Raw genomic sequence first — 18,256 nt, forward strand, 5'->3', positions numbered from 1 at the left:
TCTGTATGCTGTGAATACAATTGGTTAATGAATAAAGAAACTGGCTTGGCCTGATAGGGTAGAATAGAACTAGGTGGAGAAAACTAAACTGAATGCTGGGAGAAGGAAGGTTGAGTAAGAGAGAAGTCAGGTAGACCCGCTGGAGACAGATGCCAGAACTTTACCAGTAAGCCACAGCCACGTGGTGATACATAGATTAATAGAAATGGTTTAAATTAATATGTAAGAGTTAGCCAATAAGAAGCTAGAGCTTGATTTAAGTAATATAGTTTCTGAGTGATTATTTCGGGGCTGAGCAGCCAGGAACAAACAAGTGCCCTCCTACTATAACTCTGTAACATGTATTCCTCGGAGCTCCTTTCTAATAGCTTCTATTTATAATTACTAATAATTTTTTTGAAATAATGATTGCTGTTTATTGTGGAGACCCAGAACTGGCTTAGAGTGCAGGCTCTTCCTGAAACAGATGAGACGAACCTGGGAAACGGTTGCTTGGCAACCCAAGCATAGATGAAAGCAAGCTTTCTCTGCCCATTTCTCAAACATTCTGTCAGAATCTGTAGCCTGGATAAGGAAGTGGCCTTTGAGCTCAGTTCTTCACGCTCTACCAGTTACAAAGGAGTGCTTTGCTTCTGTATACTCTTTGTCTTGTTTCTATGTTCTTCTTTTCATCTTTATTACTGTTATTAATTGAGGTATTGTTTCTTGCAAGGACAGGCAAGAGTTTCTCATGATCATGTATGTGAGTAAAGGGGGGTTTCAGAGTTGAGGCAATGCTTCTTAGTCTGTATAAAAAGCCATACAAAATAAAGCTTGTTATGCAGTTGTTCACACTCTGCATCCTCTGTGTCCTGATTTGGGCGAGACCCTTACCCAGGGACCCCAACACACTAGAGGTTGACAGTTTATCTTGTTTTACATTGCAGTGATGGCATGCTCCCATTCCTGCTGTGGTTTCAGTTTTTAGTTTCTTTCTGATTTTAATTTGGTGAAGCTTTTCCTCCACTGAGGCCTTTGAATGAATGGCTTTAAAAAATTGAAACAACTTAACTGAGCTGGGTGGTGGTGGTTTCTCCACTTTATTTTTAAGAAGCTTTTGGTACTCTACAGTGTTCCATATCAAATAACTGTAGAGGAAAAACATTCAAATGCATTTTATTTTCCAGCAGAGTTCTGCAGAGAATGTCTCTGTTCTTCTTTTAGGGCCATTTAGTCATTGTTTGGATTTTTTTTACAAACAACAACATTGATTTAACAGCTGTGACTCAGCACACTTGTTCCTGTCTGAGTGGTTTGTAAAGTCAAATTTGATATGTGTTCCAGAAAGTATTGATATTTAAGCAGATGGAAATAGTTGGTTTAATCCCTAAAGTGTTTCAAAGAATTCCATTCCTGTTGACAGAGTTTGGTCTCATCTCAGGGTAATAAATTCTGACTATCATATACGTGATTGTAGGTAAAGACTGTGCATTCATTTTCCAGCCTCTCAGTCCTAAATAATAACATAGAAACTATATTAATTAAAACATTGTTTGGCCTTTTCCGTGGGTGTCGGGAATCTGAACTGAGGTCCTCACACTGTGTGGCAGGCACAGAGAACCACCCCATCCCTACCCGATCCCCGGTTCTGTACTCTATTTTATTTCCAGACATAGGACAGGACACGAGAGAAATGTTTCCCTGAGAGCTGGGTCAAGAGAACAGATGTTCTGAGTATGGGTTGTATGTGTCAACAACTGGATGTAGTGCGCAAGATAAGTTCCATATACTTTTAATAATTCATAATTAGGTCACCAGAATTGGAAATGCGACTAGTGTTATTGAGGCCATGAAGCTCGGAGCAGGGAGCTCACAGACTGAAAAAAAAATGTTCATGGAGCTTTAATATATGAAGAAAACATGTTTTTAGTGGTTACTAATGGTTTAATGTTCAGTTAATAATCATTTTTAACTTGTTAATCAAACGGCATTTTTAAAAAGGCAACATGTCCCTAAATAATTGCATATTCACACAGGTAATAAAAATCTTATCTTCAAACATTGAACATTTATTAAAATCTAATAAAAAGCCTTTTAGAATGTAATTATTATAAAATCATAACTCATTAATTTTCTAAGTCTCACAAAATAAATGTAAAATAAAAAAATATTTTAAAGTCCACGAAACTAATTAAAGCTGTTAGGTTGAAGGATTACGGTAAAGATTAAACATTTCTCTTCATTTTTAGTCTTCACATTCCCAGAGTCACATCTTTTTATGTTAACATTTGCTTAGGTTTATAGCAACCTTACTAAATCTAAAGGAACATGAACCTCACTTTGGGTTAACAGACTTCCTTCCCTGGTTCCTGGGTATAAATGACAGATCTTCAGACTGTGCCAGGAGTTCCAGGGCAGCTAGGGCTGTTACACAAAGAAATCTTATCTCAAAAATAAATAAATAAATAAAATGAAATAAATGTTTTTTTAATTCTTTGAGAATTTCATACAATATGTTTTCACTATATTCTTTCCCAACTTCTCCTCTAAGTCCTCCTCCTCAACTTTGGTTCCTCCTTTTTAATAATTTAATAACTTATCATTTCTGGCTTATGCTATCCACTGAAGCATGGTCAATTTACCAAGTGCCAAAGCTTTAAAGAAAGTTGGCTTCCTCTACCTCAGAAGCCATCGTCTCTTGTGTATCTCCTCAGTTAGGTGTTAGGGCTGATATTGCGCCTTGCGCACTGTGCATACTGTTGACTGGCTTGATCTAGTACTTGTCTCATGCAGGTAACTCAGCCGCTGTGACTTCGTGAGTATAGTGGTACTGTTGTCGGCAAAAGATGCTGTTTGACCCTGGCCCTCCCTGACCTCTGACTCTTACACATTCTCCACCCCTTTTTCCTAGGCGGTCCTTGAGCCTTGGGGAGGAGGTGTAATATAGTTGTCCCTTTTGAGGATGAGCTCTCCACAGCCGTCTGTTATCTGCACTTTCATGAATTGTGAGCTTCTGCAGTAACCACCATCAGTTGCACGGAGATTTATCTGAGGAGGACTGACAGCTGCTTCTTTACGACACCTTATTCTTTAAACAGTAGAGATGACAGCAAGAGGGGAGATTGTTGGAGGAGAAAGACACGGAGAGACAGACAGACAGAGACACAGAGACAGACAGACAGAGACAGAAATGAAATACACAAAGATAGAGACAGAGAGGCAGAGACAACATGCAAGAAACTATTTGACCAAGCCCTGAGGACATTATACATGAGATCCGTAAAAGTTTGTTTGCTAACACTGCCCTGGCCATGTCTCAGGATGCCAAAAATCATTTCTGGTATAAATTTAGAATATTAAGAAATCAACGGACTTGAGTTGGGCTTGTTTTCTTGTGCCTGCAATGTCGGTCCTTGGGAGATGGAGGAAAGAGGATCATAAATTTGAGGCCAACCTAGGTTTTTACAGAGCAAGACCTTCTCTGTTTAAAAATAAAAGACATTTTGCTCCTGAAGATGATAGTCACAGAGCAAAAGAGAGCTCTTGGTCTTCGGTGTCGTAATCACACAGCCTGTGACCTCTGGAGACCACCACACACCCTGGACTCACTGTTCTAATGAGTGGAAATTAAAACGTGCTTGTGTTTAGAGCCAAGAAGACTGAACCAAGTGGTAGAGTGAGCTGAGAATTTGCTGGAAATACAAACCCTTGATTGGAATCATTTCTGGAAGGCTCTGACCAGAATAAACACAAACACTCCTGTAGGGCAATGGACCAAAGATTACTTTGGCAAATGTAGTAGACAGCCTACACCACCTCCTTTGTGTCATCTCATTCACGGATATTGTGATTGAAAAGGACAGAAATTCAAGCCCAGTTAAAGCAGGAAGAAGAAGGAACTTATTTGTCCACTTAGAACCCTAAGTTTTGAATTAGGGTTGGTTCTCAAATCAGCTGGATTATATTATCAAAGATCCTCTCTCCCCCATCTGCCCTGATGTCCTTGGGGACTTCCTTCTCTTCTGGGCTTTCTCCTTCTGCTGGGACCTTTGCCTTTGGAAGTTTCAGGCTCACCTGATGCCACAGTATGTGATTCCAGTGGTGACAATAGACCATGTCCTACACTCCCAATATTAATGGCTGGAAAGAACCCTGACTGTCCTACTCAAGACAAGTCCCACCAGGTGATTACCCTGTGTGTATTCTAGGGATGTAAGTGTGGGTTGGTCCCTCGGAGAAGATGACAAACAGGGATAGGGAAATGGAGGGAACACGTGAGCTAGACTTTGGGGGTGCCATGCAGGAGTCCTGGGCTTCCTGCTAAGACACAGGATGTGCATGAAAGAAGGGCAAATGTCTAAACCAATCAAATAGAGTCAATTTCAGGATTATCAGCCTCGGGTACAATATGATTTCAGATGCCGGACAGGAGGCATGTTTGCACCAAATACGTATTTTCATATTTTCAGTTGTACAATAATGATGGCAGGACATGCTCAATGAGTGCCTGAGGCTCACTCACAGGGCTCCTTTGTAGCTGTAGCTCCTGGAAACTCAAGATGACTAAGCAGGATTTCATCAGACAGACTAACACCAAATAGCAAGGACGACGTCAATGTGCAAAGTCAGATTTATTGAAGTAATACGGCAATATGTTCTTAACATAATCATGTTATGTGAAAATTGCAATGTTTCTCAAAGCATTTCTCACTTGCATAAGCATAGCTGTGCTCAGGTATGAAGGCAATCCCAAAGCAAAACAAAATCAAAACCAAACTCTATGTTATCTGACAACATCCATGTGCCAACCACTGCTTTTCGTGCTATGAGGCTCTAGATGACCGAGTTCACAGCCTAAATGCTGCCACCACGCTGCACGCGCCTGAGCCCCACTGATGGTGTTCTTCTCAAGTCATTGCCCTTCCCCAGGTACAAAAGCACAAAAAAGGTACTAAGACACAAAGAGAAATAAAAATTGAATAGTTCAAAAATAGGAGTAAAAAAAAACCCCAATGTTTTCTGATCACACACAACAGCAGGCCAGTGCTCCAGATGCTGCTTTATACATTTCTCCCACAGTTTGAAGGACCTGTGGCCGCTCATCATGGACAGTAATTTTGGGAGTTAGATTCTGGAGCATCTTTCATGAAGATCACAGATGTTTTCTCATGCATGTCTCCTCGCTAATAGATAACTTAAGTTCAAGGAGCTGCAGAAAGATTTAAACCAGGGGAAGCTGGCCAGTTTCTGAACCTTAGGGCACCTGATCTTTGCTCAGGAGAGGCAGTAGAGTTTACAGGGGTTTGATTTTCATTATAATCCCTGAAAGAATTTAAGCTTCCCCTGTGTGCCTTTAGCTTCAAACCAAGTTTCCTCCATGGACTTCAATTGTCTTCAATCAAGCTGTCATTCTAGTAGAAAGAGACCCCTTTGCCTGAATGGCTGAGTTATCAGTGTGGCCTATGTTCTTCTTCTGTCTTTGTTGCTGATAAAGACATGCTTCATTTAGACAATACAGGTAAATTCTAAGGCAATATTAAAAACAAAACCAGAAAGGGTAATCTTACTAAGATTAAGTGTTAAGTGAAGAGAGATTGTATTATGGAGATTTCCTTCAATATTTATATGCTATTGTTAAAAAATCTTAATCTAGAGATTAGTTCAGAGCCACGAGAGGCTATTTTGAAAGCATTGGTCACTAAGTAAAAATATCTCATAAGAAATAAAACTATGAAAATATATTCATGTAAAATAGAAATGTACAGAAACATAGTCATTCACATAAAATACTAAATCAGTGTATCTGTGGTAAAGATTATTGAAGCAGGATTGTCTGTTTATAATGCACTAAAAATTATTACTATATTTTATTAAATACCTGTTATTTCTTGATTCTTATTTTGTGGTTTTAACAGCAAAAAGATTATTATTAGGATTGCTATATTCAGAAATAAACTTCTGTGTTTTATAGAAAATCTTTATCTTACTATCCTATTTTATTGAGGCAGGGTCTCACTATGTAGCCCTGGTTAGCCTGTAACTCTCTAAGGAGACCAGGTTGGCCCCAAAGTCAGAGATCTGCCTATCTCTGCCTCTCCTATGCTGGAATTAAAGACACAAGCTATCACGGCTCTCTAATCTCTTTCTCTTATTTAAATTCTAACCGTTGAATCAGTTCAAATTTACCTTGTAACTAAAACAGAAAAGAAAGTATTGACAAAGAAACCCTTGAAAGGTGTGTGTGGGCATTGCGCTAAGAAAACAGAAACAGAAGTCAGCAAGCTGTTGCAGGCACAAGCCATCCCATCTTCAATATGTGTTTGGTTTCGGCACTGTACAGCGCCTCAGACCTGCTCATGGAATCTGCACACATCTTCGCCCACTTCTAGGGCTTTTTCTGCCTAACATGGGCCGATATATTTCTGCCACTATGCAGTAACCGGAGCGAGGAGTCAGACCTTCAATTTGAACAGTTCTCTGAGTTCCTTCATAGGCCTTTTGCTCCTACACAGGAGAGAAATCAGAGAGTGAATGGTTTCCAGTGAGGTACCGATTTGCTTCTTCTTCGTTAAAATCAGTGATTTGTATGTGATCGCTGGAGATCTTCAGGTAAAGCCTCCTTCCCCAAAGCCCTGGGCCATGACTGGAAAAAGCCACTTGTTAAGCGGTCAAGCCGCATGACTTCTCCTTGAAGGCTAAGGATGGTTGGAGCCGTGGCCAGAGTCTCATTTTCAAGTATATGAGTTCTGAGTCAGGAAATGGCCTGGACTTGCAGGGGTTACTGCACAGGCAAACTTGGTCAAAGAGAGGGAGGGAGTGCAGGGGGGAAGGAAGGAGAGAGAGAGAGAGAGAGAGAGAGAGAGAGAGAGAGAGAGAGAGAGCAGAGACAAAGAGGGAATCTGCAGACTCAGCTCCCATTTTACTTCTCTGATTCTTAGAAAGTCTGGCAGCACCTGTTTCCTGTTTCTGACTGTCATGGATGGCTTCTTGTGTCCTCCTGAACTAGCCCTCTTCTTCTGTAGTTGAATCAGTTTCAGTGTGTTTTTTTTTCCCCTTCCAACTAAATAAGCCCTGACTTAGATGGATACAAAAAAGGGCATCTGTTCACCATAGAACCTAGATAAAGGTGCTGATGATGGGCGTTCTAATGCAAACTACCACAGCAAGACTGCTAAACAAGGGTGGGAGTGGGGAGGGGAGGGACTGGCAGGAGAAGAGGGAGGAAAACTGTGACTGGGATGTAAAATCAATCAATCGATCAATCAATCAATCAATCAATCAATCAATCAATCCCCCCAAAGAGACTACCAAACGAAACTGCAATTCAAAGGCTACTGAAATAAAGAGGGAGTAGAAAGCTAATAAAATAACATTAGCAACAGAAAAATGAATGAAATATTTATATTAACTTTTCGCTATGCAAGGAAGTCTAAGGAGGGAAGCTGACCATCTGAAAGGTTGCATGCACTACACACAGGAAGGCATGCACATAGAAATTCTGATGCGGATAGAGGCACTCACTCAGCTTCTCAGGGAAGATGGAAGAATAAAAAGACAGGGAAAGATCTGGAGACATAACATCAAAGAGGCAGGTCGTGGGATAGACTCATAATGCTCGTTAAGCAAACGAAAGACCCAGGCATCTAGTCTTCTGAACTCACCTTTTCTACCAAATTGTCAATTAAGAAAACTCGGTATACCAAGTTATAGTAATTTTCCGTAGATGTATTGTTTCCCTTTCGGTTTCTGTACGGCAGCTCTGGGGCACGGAGAAGCACCAGCAAAGATCCATTAACTGGGACCGTAGTCACGGCGGGAGGGTCCAGCTTTGCTGGAGAAAAAAATTAGCAGTGTTGATAAAGCATTCTAAACATCGAACTGCTACAAATTGGCACTATGCATCACGCCAAATCACTGCTGTGTTCAGAAGTGTGTCAAAAATCATTACGAAGATAGTTTTTCTTCCATTTGTAAAAGACTGAATTTCAGTCTCTTTCAATATTGAGAGAATGTCTGCCAATCATTTTGTCAACACTATAATTTCGTCAGAAAACTTAAGTATAAAAGTTATATAGAGGGAGGGCTTAGAACAAGAAAGATATGTTTATACTTTTTCTCCTAGAATTTTGATTCTGTATCTGCTAAATTTTCTTATTCTGTTTGCCATGCATCTTAGCGTCTTTTATTTTTTTTATTTTTTTCTTCAAAATAGCTTATTTGACTGTTTTTTTTTTTTTAGACCTGTTTCTAGTCTGTGAGTTTCTTCTTCAGCTGTAGCAGACCTGAGCTTGAATCCACAATTTTTGTCTCAGAGATTTTTATATTTTGTAAGTTGACTGTGTTATCATTTTTTTCTTTTCAAACTTCTAAGTGTTTGGAAGAGCTAAGTTTTTAATACACACCCTCCCACCCTGGCTTCTTAATTTGGGACCAAAAGTAAACTGAGTTTTCAGCCATCTAGAATTTTTATCTGACTGCTTGCAGAGAAAGGAATTTCCCTGGGTTTACATTTCACCCATCCAAGAGCCACAGGATTCAATCTTGCTTGTGCAGTTCATGCTCCGAATCCTCCTGAGCAGAGAGCCCTCGCCATCACATGCAGATGTGGAGAACAGTCCTGTTTAGTTTCGGGGGACATTATTATAAGTGGCTCACTTTTCCTAGACAAGAATTTAACATTATTATCACGTTTGGCATCTCCAAACACCCTTTCTCTAGTGTGGCTCTGTATTTACAAAATGCTATTGTGCATTTTTTCTTCCCTGGAACATTTATACAGTGTTTGTCCCTTGAGGCCCAAGCAATGTTTACAGAAATAGCCTCATAATCCGGAGCATCCAGGGCCTAGTTTTTTTTTTAATATCTCAATTCACCATCTCATATTCTTATTGTTTAATTCTATTGCTAATTTTAAAGACCAGTGTTCTTAACCTTTTGTGGAAGGGGGTACAGACTTAGAAATTTCTGCTGATTGATTAAGGTTCTCTGGCAACTCTCCTGTTTTTGTTGTGCAGGGATAGAAAACAGGTACTTCTATGTTCTACATAAGCTAGGTCCCCAGCCCTGACACTCCTGTCCTGGAAACATTGTCTCCCTGTGGTGCTTGTGAACACACCGGATTGTTAATCTCCCTGTCTCATTGGGTATTTGTTACAAATCTTCTAAAATTCTTCTTGCTGGGTCATCTTTTTGGTGAAATACCCTAATGTCTAGTCTCACAAAACAGTACCTGTCTTTCAATAAACTTTTCCTATCCAAATTTATAGATGACCATTACAGGATATGAAAATGACTCACAGATTTGTGTCTTTCACAGAAGGCATCCTTAGCTTTGAGGACTAGATCTGTACAGACATTGTGTGGGGGTGGGTCCAGGCATCTTAAATTCAATGTGGTAAAAACTAAACTCATATTCGTGATTACCCAATATGCCACAAACTGCTCTTTTCTCATGAAATTGCATCCCAAAATAATCTCTGGTCTATGTAGCTGTACCAGAGATAGACACAGAGGCCATCTTTAATGAATTCTTCTCCCTCTCCAGTATATCCAACCGCTCACCCTGTCCATCCAATGTTAGATTTTCGACAGTCTTTTTCATGAGCCTAATGCAGGCCACAGCTGGTTTCCTGTAGCCTGTTACCATAACCTAGCCTACCGCTTCCCCTTCCTGCATTATGTATGTGTTCTTTACGTTTTTCCACCAACATAGTCAAACTGATCTTTACAAAACACAAGCCTGACAACGCGGTCTCCTGGGCAGTCTGATCAAAATTACATCTTGTGAGACTTGGGACCCTGCTTGGTGCTGTAGTGCTTGCTTTGCTATTTCCTTTTCTGAAGGAAGCCATAACTCCTTAAAAGAAAAGCTCCCTTGACTGGCTCCCTTTCCACGCTGCCCCACGGCATGTCTTGCTTCACTGCACCAACCGCTTTTTGGTCCCTAACACTGGTTCTGCTTCCTCTTGTAAGAGGGCTTTTGCAAATGCTGTTCTCTTTGTCTGGGATGCTCTCCCCCTCCTTCTGTTTGTTTAACACCTATTCATCTTGAGATCGGCTCAAGTGTCCTTTCCCAGAACCACTTCTCCAAACACCCCTGGCCAGGTCCCTCCTTGGCTAAGATCTCATAGAGCTCATTTTGTTTCTACAGCACCCATCATGGGTACCATTTTGTGAGTATGCTACTGCGTCCATATGAGTCTTCCCTACCAAACAGAAAACTCCGGGAAGAGACTTATCTGCTTGCTCTGCTTGCCATATTCCCTCTGGACCAGACAAATGTGCAGTAAGTACCGTGTAGATATTTGCTGTGTGAACAAGGGAGATGTCAGGTTCAAAGGAAACTCCAGTTCCCCAGATGTCAAAAGGCAGAAGGGACAAATGCTATCTCTGTCGCCTATCAGTATGCCTCAAGGCTCATGCTGGCCTCAGGCCCCTTGGTATCACAAGTGCCTGTTATCCATTTTCTCATGCATAACTTTGTGCCCTCCCTGACTTCCTCCACCTTCTCTCATCTCTCATCTCTCTCTCCTCTTCTCTCTGTTCTCTAGTCTCTTCTCTCTTCCTCCTTCCCTCCCTCCCTTCTTTCCTCCCTCCCCTCCCCTTCTTACCTCTCCCCTTCCTCCCTCCTCTACCTTCCTGCATCTCCCATGGCCAGGTCTAGTTTGCTGGCCATGTTTGGTCCACTACTCTCTCCTCACCTGCTCTGAACTCTTCTAGATACCTCTGGCTGTTCTTTCTCTCATATCTACAATAAAAGCTTTCCCCTTAACAACATCCTGGAGGAGTTGCATTGTCAGTTTATAGAAGAGGCGAGATGGTTTTTCATATGGCTATAGCCTATATCCAAAACCCATATATATATTTTTTTTATTCCAAAGAATCATGGTACCGTGTAATTGAAGTCTTACCTGGCACCGGATGGCACTTAAGGTAACAATTTTCCTTATTAACTGATTTGTTTCTAGACAGACCTCAGGAGTCGGAGCTCCGTGAGCTGTAACAGGATGCTTCTCAGAGCTGGTCTTGGGAGTGCCAGTGCATACAGGTGACTCATTAACTGTCACACCAGGGTCTAGGAACATACTGTCCTCAGGTCCTGGAAACCTGTTTTTCAACACAGGATGTTTGCACTGCCTCAGGAGTTGGGGGAGAAGAGGGCCAGGAGAGAGTGAAGAGTCAGAGGAGGGAGTGGGACTCCTCCCAAGGGTTTCAGGTAGCTCAGCTGAACTGTTTTAGATGCTGGGTGTCTCTTCTACTTGGGAAGCTACAAAAGAACCCCCCCCCCACGCAAGGCTTTTTCTCTGTGAGGAGGAGGACTATAGAAATAACCTAAACCCTTGTTAACTAGGTGATACCATCCCTATCTAAGCAGGACAGCCAAAAGTCTCCACTGCTCTGAGCCGGTGTCTTGGGCTGTTCTTATCTGATGGGTCAGACATTGATAAATATTTGAACTTGATCCGATTTCTAACCTTAAATATAAGAAATGACCCACACATCCCCTGAATGGTGCAAACCAGCTCAATCGTGCAGCTTCCTCCTTTACCTCAGAGAATTGTTCATGGACTGACTTGAGTTTCAAGTCCTGCCCAGAAAAGATGCTAAAGAGTACAGGTGGGTTTGTTAATTTCTTTTGTTCATCTCCCAAGTAAAAAGCTCAAGATGATCAACCAATCAATCAATAAATAAAGCAACCTTTCTCCTGAGTTCCATTGCATCTAGCATTTTGAACCTAAGTCACTAAGTTTAAGTCTAAGTGGACATTGCATCACTTAGAGGAGGTAGACAGATGAGTCCCAAGCTCTTCAGACCAGGGGAGCCAAACCATCACTACAGACGTTAACCAGAGGAAGTTCAGGTCTTGGGATATGTTCTCATAAATACTGCTAGCATGGTTGGCAAATGTCTTCCCGACTTACAGTATTTGTACTTAGAACTAAGAACATTTATATGTGGCTGGAGAGATGACTCAGCAGTTAAGAGCACTGGCTGCTCTTCCAAAGGACCAGAGTTCTATTCCCAACAACCGCATGTGGCTCACAACCATCTATAGTGGGATCTGAGGCCCTCTTCTGGCATAAAATTGTACAAGCAGATAGAGCATTTATATGTAAAATAAATCTTTTTCTTTTTAAATTTCAAATGTGCCAGGTGCTGGTGTCACAGGCCTTTAATCCCAGCACTTGAGGGCAGAGGCAGGTGGATCTCTGTGAGTTTGTGACCAGTCTGATCCCCAGAGCAAGTTCCAGGACAGCCAGGACTGTTTTACAGAGAAACCCTGTGTTTTTACACGGACTGTAAATAAGAGGGACAGGATCTGTGAAGTGAGAAAGCATTGGGATAAAGAGAGAAATGATTGTTGTTTCTGAGTGTTTGGGGGTTAATAGATTGAAAGGTTTCTGTGTAAGCAAGATGCTGGAGCTTTGAAACTCTGACCCAGATTTCCAGGGTTATCAAACAGGTTATAAACACAAGTGCCTAGTGTAGGCCCGAGGATTCCATCAGGATGACAGTATGGGTCTCAGCAGAGCACAGGACCTGGCCAAGCACCCAGAGGTTGTTAAAAGGAAGAAAGGAAATGGCAAGTGAAACTCACTTTCCCACCACGGGGTGAAGCGGGGTGTCATGCTCCAGGCAGAGTAGCTCCCAGCCCGGGCTGTCATCACCCTCCCATAGTACGGCTCATACAGGTCTAAGGTTTCATTGGTCAGGTCACAGAAGAGCGCTGTGGTCCCCCAGCAGTCCGTTTTATTCTTCCATTGTCTCTGCCCATACCTACAGAAGGGAAATCACAAACGTGAGTTTCTTCTCTCCCTCCTGAGGATGCCAGTTTTTCTAGTGTGTTGCTCTTTCTACAGATTGAAATTTTAGGCTATCTTCAAGAATCTATAAAAGTCCTTTCATGTCAGCCAGGGCACTGGCTTGCTGAATGCTAAAGTGAGCTTTGAAGCCTTCTGTGTCACTAACACAAGGGCTTATTTCCTTTGGTGTGCAGCGGTGTGCTTCTTCTGGTATGTGGACCGGCTTCCGTTTTCCGTACTCCATCCACATTCTTCCCACTTCTGAAGCCTCAACCATGCCGCATGCCTTCTCCGGTGATGCTTACCGAATGAACACACATAGCCCAGCTCTTGACAATTGAGTGGAAGTTGCTCTGAGGGTTCCTTAGGGAGCTCTGGTACTAAGGACCTGGGAGAAAGAACGCTGGAAAAACAGGGTGAAGCAAAAGGCTAACCTGAGCCCATGGGGTGGCGTGACAACCAAACCTTCCTGCTGCTCACAAGAGAGAGAGGAAGACCACGGAGTGTGGCAAGCAGGAGGCTGAGGAGGAAGGGCTCTGGTTGAAGGACTGACTTTGTCCTTCCATGAAGTGCGCAATATTGCTGTTCCCTATCCTCTACGCTCCACGTAATTACAGTAGCTTCATGGTGTCAGGATGAAGACAGAAGCAGCAACACAAACACGGCGCAATCGGATGAGCTTGGATCATCGTTTAGTGACGACACATTGTCATTGTCACAGGAGCTCATCTGCTGTGACTGAGTTTTTCTGTTTCCTTTATGATAAGATTTTGTGTGTGTTCTATTAAAAATAGTTCAGGTGTGAATTAACTATAAGCCATGCAAACAAATGAAAGTTCTCAAAATTAGACATGTGTGTCTTGTGCTGTTGAAAATACGATAGGGACAGGAATCACCCCTCCGAGGTCTGAATTTTATGTAAACTTAAAGAATTACAGATTAAAGTTTTGTGAGGCCTCAGGTTGAATCTTAGCTTCATGGTGGAACAGTTTCAAATCCTCTTATTTCTTTGGCTACACTCAGGCTCATTTTGGACCTGTTTGTACTGTGTGCAGGGGGCATGTGAATAGAGCACCGGTCCCTATTTCCCACCGCCGCAACCACGGCCGCAAACTTCTCTAGCTTGGTCCAAACCTTGTTTGGAAACAGAGAAGCTTTTGCTGAAAATATTGCTTCATTTTACGGAGGGAAATTAAAAAAAAACCTGGGATATTGTTTTTTAAAATTAATTCAGAGGAAAATCTGAGCAAAGAGCTCTCCTCCCAGGCCACTCCAACTAAAGGAACCTGGATGGATTTATGGATTAAGAGGCATTATTCTGGCTCGTATCTACACCTGATTTTTTGGACTTTTTACTACAGACCGTGAAAGCTAAGCTGCAATTGCTCTTGCCTTTTACTTAGCCAAGTTTCCAAACTATTTAGGAGGAGGAGAATCTCAAAACCCCTATGGAATGTGTAGGTTGGATACTTGTCACCCTCCAATCAGGAGCAACTATTTCTCAGCCTTGACAAAGGAAAGGAGTTGATTACATCTGAGTTTTGGCATTGAACCGGCAAAGCAAGCATGAAGATCCGACAAGAGGAACATGCTGCTGCGTGTCCTAGTGTGTGTGTACGCTCACAGAAATCATTAATACTTACAAAGAATCTGGTAGACCGTAAACCTAACCAAAGACAAATTTACCAAATTAATAATATCTTTTACATTCTCCCATGTCTGCCTCAAGTTCAACCACCAGTAGCTTTGTGTTAATTGAGTGTCTTAATTTGCTCTGGGCTGAGTGAGTGGCTGCCAACATCCATTTGACAACTTGAAGAGCCATCATGTGCTGGAAATGCCTGATGCCTAAGGACTCCTATCCTGAGCTCCCTGGAGCTGACTTACCTGCGCACATTATCGTACCTTTGCGTCCCCGGACAACCTTCTGTCCCTACCTCCGCTTCTTCTAAACCCTCCTGTTTGGAACTCCTCAAAAAGCCAAATAAAGCAAAATCCAAAGGTGTTCAGATCCTCACACTCCATTGCATTCTAAAGCGCATCCCCTGGTAGCCCCTGCCAACCGAATCTACTTACATTTTGTATTGCACAAAGTAGACGCTGCCATTGCCAGTGAGGAAGCTCCCTGGCTGCCATCGCAAAATGTTGTGGAAATTTCTGGACTGAAACTGGACGTTCCGAGGCTTCAGAGATCCATGGGTCGGCTGAGTTTCTAAAGTGGCAAAAAGGACAGCGGTGGGCATGGCTGTGATGACTGCTGCTCTGAGCGGCAGAAGGTTTTCATGAAATCTCTGCATCAGGAGGCCCCGGGGAGTCACTCGAAGGGAAGGCAGTGGTGGCAGGGTCAAAAATCAATATTTCTGACTCCTCAGTATAATGGTGAGAAGCCCCTCCCTTCTCCAGTTCTAGTGCATGAACTCAGGGCAAGTTCTCTGCCCCTGCGCTACTCCTGTAGTCTGAGGTAAAACTGCAGAATGATGTCTTCCGTACTAGAAAAAAAGTTAATGATATCACCACCACCACCACCCTTCAGCACTCCCCAATGGGTAAAGACACTAAAACTCATGAAAAGAATAGAGAGCATAAACTCTAGTTTATACCCAATTAGCAATGGGATGTAATGACTGAAAAAACAAACAAAAACCCATTGCCTGTCTACTTGCTATAAGTACCTACTTAGAGTTGTTCAGGTCCACTGGCCCACACTCAAGACCGTGGACTCTGATGAGGGTGTGAAGTCATAGGCAGGAGAGGGCAAGACTTTGCTTGACAGGATTCTTGCATTTCCTTCTTCAAATCATCTAACACGGTGACCTAGCTTTACCTGCATTTAATCTTACAGAGGCTGGGGATTAATAACAAAATGTATTTCAGGGTTCAAAGTTTCTGACAAAGGAGAAAGGCTGGTTTCCTTGGATATTTCTTCTTACCCACTGAATGCTGTTATGGTGTTGACATTGCCAATTTTTTTTGTGTGTGTTTTGAAGGTCTCCTGCAATGCATGAATGTTGGTATGGACTTGGAAGATGTCTATTCCCATGCCTTATTTTGTGTGCCCAGATCACTACCTGCCTAATCCTAGTTAGTACATAAAAATTAGTAGCAGATGACAGGCACAATTTCTTGAAGACCCACCCAGAGTTGACTTGCTAACCTGAAGATGGCTGGCTCCTTGCTCTGTCTCTTATGTCTTTGGGCTCACCTTGGATTCTTCTAACAACTTCACTGTCCTTGCTGTTCTCAGTGACAGCTCACAGTGCACAAAGCACCGAGGGGCTTTTTCATCATCTGCTCATTGAACTTGCCCAACTCCTCCTTGATAACAAAGATACCGTCTGAGTCTTCCTCGACTGGTCTAGAGACCCAGTCTTGGAGAAGTGAAGGGATCTACCCAGGCTCAGGCGTTAAAGCTGATTTTGTACCCAGGCTGACTCTATAGCCTGCTTCTTACTACTGAAAACTGAAAATAAAGTTCCGGGCAAGAGGGGCTGGTGATGGAGGCAGAGTAATGCAATAATTATAAGCGTTTGCCTCCTTCAATTCCTTCCTTCTTGACTCTTATTAGTGAACATATAGAAGCATCCATCAGAAGCTGTGCTCATTCTTTTCAAAGTATCCACGGACAACTGCATAAGAGATACTATTACTGCTGCCCTAGCAGATGAGGATACAGGCTCAGGCAAGTTACACGTCACGCCATGCCCCGGGTTACAGGTGCAGTACAGTAGGGAAGCAGGGTCATTTTACCAGCCCCTGAATTCCTGCTAAGTGCATCCTTGCTACCAAGGACAAGAGGAATAGCCTACTCTAGTTCCCTTATTTCTGTCAGATAGGACTGGGGTCGCTTTAATGCAGAGTCATAAAACAACTGCTTAACTGTGAATGCTTACCTAAGCCACTTAAGTGAGCGTCCCCATCTACCGACTCAGGACTCCAGGGGCCTCTCTGAGAGGTTTGTCTTGATAAAACATTCTTGAAGAATTCTCTGTAGGCACCATTTGTTTGTGGCCTCTGTTCTGTGGGGGAGGCTGCTTCAAATACTCAGCCTTTACACTAACTGTAAGGCTCCCCAGTAACCTATGAATCTTCATTCCACAGACAAGAAAAGTCTTGGATAGGGTGTTAGGTAAAATACCTGTTTTTCTAGGTAACAAACGGCATGTGAAATCTAGGTTCTGTCTATGTGGTTTAGGGTCTTGGGTCTTGTGCTCTTAATCACTTGATATTAGGAGGGAGGGAAGGGGGGAGAGAGAGAGAGAGGCAAGAGATAAAGAGATACATACACACACACACACACACACACACACACACACACACACACACACAGAGGTTGAGACCATGATCTGTTTTCTACCATGAAAGTGGTCCCTCTGCCATGAACTCAGGTACCCGCTATTCAGTCAGGATGCAGAGAGCAACGGACCCTATGTCTCCTGGGACCATTTAGTGACCTTACAGAGTCCAGAAAACCATTCAAGCCATTCCTAAACTTGTCTTGATCAGACTCAAAACCAGCCAGTTAAAAGAAAGTAGTAAAGTACTTACCTATTCCAATGGTCAGGAGGGACTTGATGAGGAAGCCTAGAAAGTAAAGCTTCAGCATCATGGTTGCAAGTGTGCCTGTCTGGAGACCAGTGTTCCTTTCAGTGTGCCTGTCTGGAGACCAGTGTTCCTTTCAGTGAGGAGACGCCTGAGAAGAGGGAACTGTGGACCGTCACTTCCGTGGGCTCAACCAATGGCAAATGTTTCCTTAAAAGAAATTCATTTTGTTACATTATTTTTCTTACACTAAGAATTAGGAATCTCTTAACACATATTTACATATATAAGTATACACACATATGTATATGTTCTGACTATGTGACTTAGGGTTTTGTGTCTTGTGCCTATAATCGCTTGATGACATTGAGAGAGAGAAAAAGAGAGAGAGAGAGAGAGAGAGAGAGAGAGAGAGAGATTGAATCTCTGAACTGTTCATATATACACACACAGCTGAATGTTTATCTGGCAGTTTGATAGCAAATCCTGAGGACAGGGTGGGACAGGAATTATACAAGGTGAGTTGAATGAATCTTGAGGGAATTTGGCTCTAAGAGGCCGGATGTGTTTGGGGGACCAGGAGGACTTCAGAATAATGTGCTTGGCAATTGTAGCAGCCTCAGTGCCTGGCAGCTGTTCAAAGGGTTGTAGGCAGTGCTTTTTGGAGAGCTTCTCTCTCCCTGATATTTATGCCTAAGGCCCCTTGGCGCTCCTAACTCTCCTGAGAGCTCCCTGCTATACTGTTAACTTTTTCTTCTCCAAGGTGGCCTTGAACACATTTCAATAGATTCTCTTCCTTTCCCAGTTCTACCCCATGGTTTCCAGCAATTAATCTCAAGGAAGATCTTCAAAGTTGCCATAGTAAACGATGACCGAAGAGGGTAACTGTGGAGGGCCATCAGTCTGAGCTGCATCAAATCCGGTTCACAACTCTG

The 18,256-nt window shown here is 42.6% G+C and overlaps 1 protein-coding gene across 1 annotated transcript; it reads right to left on the reverse strand.

The window, feature by feature from the left end:
• Positions 1-6,333: 6,333 nt before the first annotated feature.
• Il22ra2 (interleukin 22 receptor subunit alpha 2) lies at positions 6,334-17,388 on the reverse strand. Its single transcript, XM_005361021.1, has 5 exons — positions 17,328-17,388; positions 14,859-15,099; positions 12,578-12,756; positions 7,641-7,810; positions 6,334-6,483 (listed from the first exon to the last, which is right to left on the reverse strand). The coding sequence occupies exons 1-5, from the start codon at positions 17,386-17,388 to the stop codon at positions 6,334-6,336; spliced, it is 801 nt and encodes a 266-aa protein (XP_005361078.1).
• Positions 17,389-18,256: the final 868 nt, after the last annotated feature.

This window comes from Microtus ochrogaster, linkage group LG4, assembly GCF_000317375.1.
Source record: "Microtus ochrogaster isolate Prairie Vole_2 linkage group LG4, MicOch1.0, whole genome shotgun sequence".
Classification (NCBI taxonomy): Eukaryota; Metazoa; Chordata; class Mammalia; order Rodentia; family Cricetidae; genus Microtus; species Microtus ochrogaster.

Excerpts from the sequence above, each read along its gene's own strand:
- Il22ra2 (XM_005361021.1), bottom strand. The coding sequence starts at position 17,388 with ATGATGCTGAAGCTTTACTTTCTAGGCTTCCTCATCAAGTCCCTCCTG. Across the intron at positions 12,757-14,858 it reads TACTTTGTGCAATACAAAAT|GTATGGGCAGAGACAATGGA; the intron begins GTAAGTAGATTC and ends TCCCTTCTGTAG. Across the intron at positions 6,484-7,640 it reads TTGACAATTTGGTAGAAAAG|GAGCAAAAGGCCTATGAAGG; the intron begins GTGAGTTCAGAA and ends TCTCCTGTGTAG.